Raw genomic sequence first — 4,335 nt, 5'->3', positions numbered from 1 at the left:
TGACCCCTAAATGATTTGTTTTTATCATAAAAAGGATGAGGTAAAATAAACAACTACCATTATTAACTACACAATAAAGTAAAGTATAATTTAAATCCTCTATTCCAACTAACAACAAAAACAAATTCTTTGGGGGAGGTGGGAGAGAGAGATATTTTGGAAAGACTAACAAAGGTTTAACACAAAAGGCCAAAAAAGGGAGCTCATTTTCTCACAAATTCCATAGTCTTTTGAAAATTACAAAAAGACAAATACAAAAACAGTAAGGACAAAAACCAAACCCACGCATTGTCTACAAACGTAGCAATGAAGAAACTCTCTCAAAATCTGACACAACTCTCTCTCTCTCTCTCTGAAAACATCTTTAATTGAACCCCAAAAATAGAATCCCAATTCCTTATTTCCTCTCTCTTTCCTCCTTCAGCAGCAAGTTAAAAAAAAACAGAGTCTTGAACTAGTTTTAGCAAAGATTTCTCACTAAAGAAACTGACTTTTTACTGAATTATTTAGTGCTTTTTTGTGGGGTTTTGTTGATTTCAATAACCCTTAAAGGAATTTGTTGTTCTTCTTCTATTTGGTAAGTTCTTGCCAATTTTAACTTTTGCTCTGTTTTTGCTCTGTTTTTTGCTTGGTGATTTTCAATAGCTGAGCCAAGATTTCTTTTTTCCAATTCAAGCTTTTACCTTTCTGCTGAGCTTTTACAGTTTGGACTGAAATAATAGTGAATTCAGATTATTTCTGATTATTTGAGCCTTTTTTAGTATAGCAGCCACTTGGATATACTCACTCTCTTAGTGTCTTTCTTTCCCTCTCAGTTGTTCTTAGTACTTTGCCAACCTTACATGTAGGAGCAAGGTGTGTGTATACACTACCCTCTCCGGATCGCACCGTGCAATACTATCCTCTCGAGACTCTACCTGTGAAATTATATTGTATTTATTGTTGTTGATCCCCAGACCCCACCTGTGTAATACTACCCTCCCCATACCCGTCCGTGGAATACTATCCTCCGAGACCCCACCCCACTTGTAAAATTATACTTTGTTTGTTGTTGTTGATCTTTCCCATACCTCTGTGGAACAGATCTCACCTGCGGAATTATACTGTGTTTGTTTTTGTTGATTTATTGGAAAGTTTGTGTCTTGATTCAAATAATTATTCATTCAACCACCCTGAGGTGTGTGAAGTGAACTTTTTAATACATTTGAACCAAATATTACTATTTAGTTTGTGACAATGTTACAAGATGATGGTTCATCATCTGTGACATCATCATCACCTATTCAAATATTTCCAATGACGTCACTATCACCTGGTTTTGGTTCATCAAATCAGTGGCTTAAGGAGCTGAAATCTGAAGAAAGAGGGTTGTATTTAATACACCTTTTACTTGCTTGTGCTAATCATGTTTCTTCTGGTAATCTTGAAAATGCTAATATAGCACTTGATCATATTTCTCAACTTTCTTCTCCTAATGGAGATACTATGCAAAGAATTGCTTCATATTTTACTGAAGCATTGGCTGATAGGATTCTTAGAAGTTGGCCTGGTATTTATAAGGCATTTCGTTCGACTGAGTTATCGGTTGTCTCTGAAGATATTTTAGTTAGGAAGATGTTTTTCGAGTTCTTTCCTTTTTTGAAGGTTGCTTTTGTGGTTACAAATCAAGCTATAGTTGAAGCTATGGAAGGTGAAAAGATGGTTCATATTGTTGATCTTAATGCTGCTGAACCTTTGCAATGGCGCGCGTTGCTTCAGGACTTAAGTGCGCGTCCTGAAGGACCGCCTCATTTGCGCCTAACGGGGGTTCATCAGCAAAAAGAAGTGTTGGATCAAATGGCATATGTACTTACTGAAGAAGCAGAAAAGTTGGATATACCTTTTCAGTTTAATCAAGTAGTTAGCCAATTGGAAGATCTTGATGTTGAGAAATTGCGTGTTAAAACTGGGGAGGCGCTTGCGATTAGTTCAGTTATGCAATTGCACACTCTTCTTGGACACGACAATGAACCTCAAAAGAAGTCCCCTTTGCCTTTTAAGCATTCAAATGGTGTTAACTTGCATAGGGCATTCATCAACCAAAATACCTTAGGGGAGTTGCTTGAAAAAGATATGGGACATATGCCTAATGGTTATAGTCCAAGTAATGACACAGCTTCTTCGTCCCCGCTATGTTCAACAACAAAAATGGATGGTTTCCTCAATGCTTTGTGGGGTTTATCACCAAAAGTTATGGTGGTAACAGAACAAGATTCTAATCATAATGGAACAACTCTTATGGAGAGGTTATCGGAGTCGTTACATTATTATGCTGCATTATTTGATTGTCTAGAATCCGCATTGCCAAGAACATCATTGGAGAGGTTAAAGGTGGAAAAAATGCTGTTAGGTGAGGAAATTAAGAACATTATAGCATGTGAAGGAATCGAACGAAAGGAGAGGCACGAGAAGCTCGAAAAATGGTTCCAAAGATTTGATGTAGCTGGTTTTGGAAATGTGCCTTTGAGTTATTATGCTATGTTACAAGCAAGAAGGTTATTGCAAAGTTATAACAGTGAAGGATACAAGATCAAAGAAGAGAATGGTTGTGTGGTGATTTGTTGGCACGATCGAGCTCTTTTTTCAATTTCATCTTGGAGATGTAGGAAGTAAGACTAGACTTAGTTCTTATTGTGAGGTTTTTCATTATCTCTTCTGTTTCTTTTGTAACATAATCTGTAGGATGAACTTTTGTTAGTGAGACTGCCATTGACATGTTTTGAGTTATTCTATCTTCTTCTTTTTTGGGAAGGGGAGCCTTGGCGTAACTGGTAAAGTTGTTGTCACCTGGAGGTCACTGGTTCAAGCGGTGGAAACAACCTCTGGCCGAAATAGCCTCTTGCAGAAATGCAGGGTAAGCGTACAATAAACCCTTGTGGTCTGGCCCTTTCCCGGACTCCGCACATAGCGGGAGCTTAGTGCACCGGGCTGCCCTTTATCATCTTTTTGATCTCATGTGAGTTTCTGCAGTGTTTACATTTTCCATTTTAATGATGATCAATCAAGATGATGTTTTCTTAATTTTCTTGTATAAAGTCATATTCCTTTGTTTTGTGTTTGTCTTTGTGACAACAAGATAAGCTTTCTGGTTCTATATGATAGTTGCATATTAGAAAAATCTGTTTTAACTAGCAAAGAATCAGATTCCACTTGCTCTATTTTGTTGGGAAATAATAAATAATTTGAGCATGTAACCACAATTGGATATTCGTCTTTATGGGATCAATATTCTAAATGGTGAATTTCTTTTGATATCCATTTCGTTTTATGCGACAAAATAAATATGTCTATCACCTTCCTTTTTCGTAGATGAGAGGAGCCCGTTTGGATTGACTTAAAAAAAGTGACTTCTAAGCACAAATGCTTAAAAGCAGTTTTTAAGTGTTGGAGTTTGTTTTATAAATAAGCAGTTACCTGTTTGGATAAAAGTGTTGAAACTTAAAAAAGGTTGTTGAAGTGTTTGGTAAACAAGTGTTGGTAAGCACTTTTTCTATTAAAAAAATAAAAATATCCTTAAAGCTGTTAATATTATAAAGGAGCTAATTACTATAATATATTTAATTATAAATTAATGCAAATAAAAAAATAATTTATATTTTAATCTAATTTCAATTTATGTGATTACTTTAGATAATTTTTATAAAGTAGAAGAAAGATACTATGTAGTCAAGTAGAATTGGTAGAAAGTAACGCAAGTGGATCAGAAAATGATACATGAGGAAAGTGTGGAAAATGAAAGATGAAGTAGGGAGGAAGATCAAAGAAGAGGAACGGGTCTTCAGATGTGAAGAAAATAGGAGAAGAAAATGTTTTGGGGTTTCTTTGAGTGAGGGTAAGTTTGATATTATGAAAACTTATAATGGACAAAAGAGTAATTTTATTGGTTAAACCAAAATGACTTTTAAGCCAAAATCGAAAAAGTTGGGATCAACCAACTTGTTGCTTTTGGCTTTTGAGGCAACTACTTGAAATCCATTAGCTATAGCCAAAAAAGAGTCTGTGCTTAATCGAAGCGAAAGAAATGACATATAGTAGAAAACATTTGCGGATACAAAAAAGCGAAAATACAAGACAAATACTAATGAAACCGGCATGAAAATGAGACACACCCGCTTAATTACTATTCTTCTACCCTAATTATTATAGCATGTTTGGCCAAGCTTCTAAAATCTGCTTATTTTGAAAAGAGCTTTTGGCTTTTCAGAAAAGTACTTTTGGTGAGAAGTAGTTTGTGTTTGGCTAATTAATTTGAAAAAGGCTTTTGAGCAACAATCATTGTTTGGCCAAGCTTTTAAA

General features: G+C 35.4%; 1 protein-coding gene across 1 annotated transcript; it reads left to right on the top strand.

Annotated features, from left to right (window-relative positions):
- Positions 1 to 269: 269 nt before the first annotated feature.
- Positions 270 to 3,060, top strand: LOC104213246 (scarecrow-like protein 3). The gene has a single exon (XM_009762707.2). The coding sequence runs from the start codon at positions 1,237 to 1,239 to the stop codon at positions 2,650 to 2,652; it is 1,416 nt and encodes a 471-aa protein (XP_009761009.1). The 5' UTR covers positions 270 to 1,236; the 3' UTR covers positions 2,653 to 3,060.
- Positions 3,061 to 4,335: the final 1,275 nt, after the last annotated feature.

This window comes from Nicotiana sylvestris, chromosome 10, assembly GCF_000393655.2.
Source record: "Nicotiana sylvestris chromosome 10, ASM39365v2, whole genome shotgun sequence".
Taxonomy (NCBI): Eukaryota; Viridiplantae; Streptophyta; class Magnoliopsida; order Solanales; family Solanaceae; genus Nicotiana; species Nicotiana sylvestris.
This window is presented reverse-complemented; position numbering and strand designations above follow the sequence as displayed.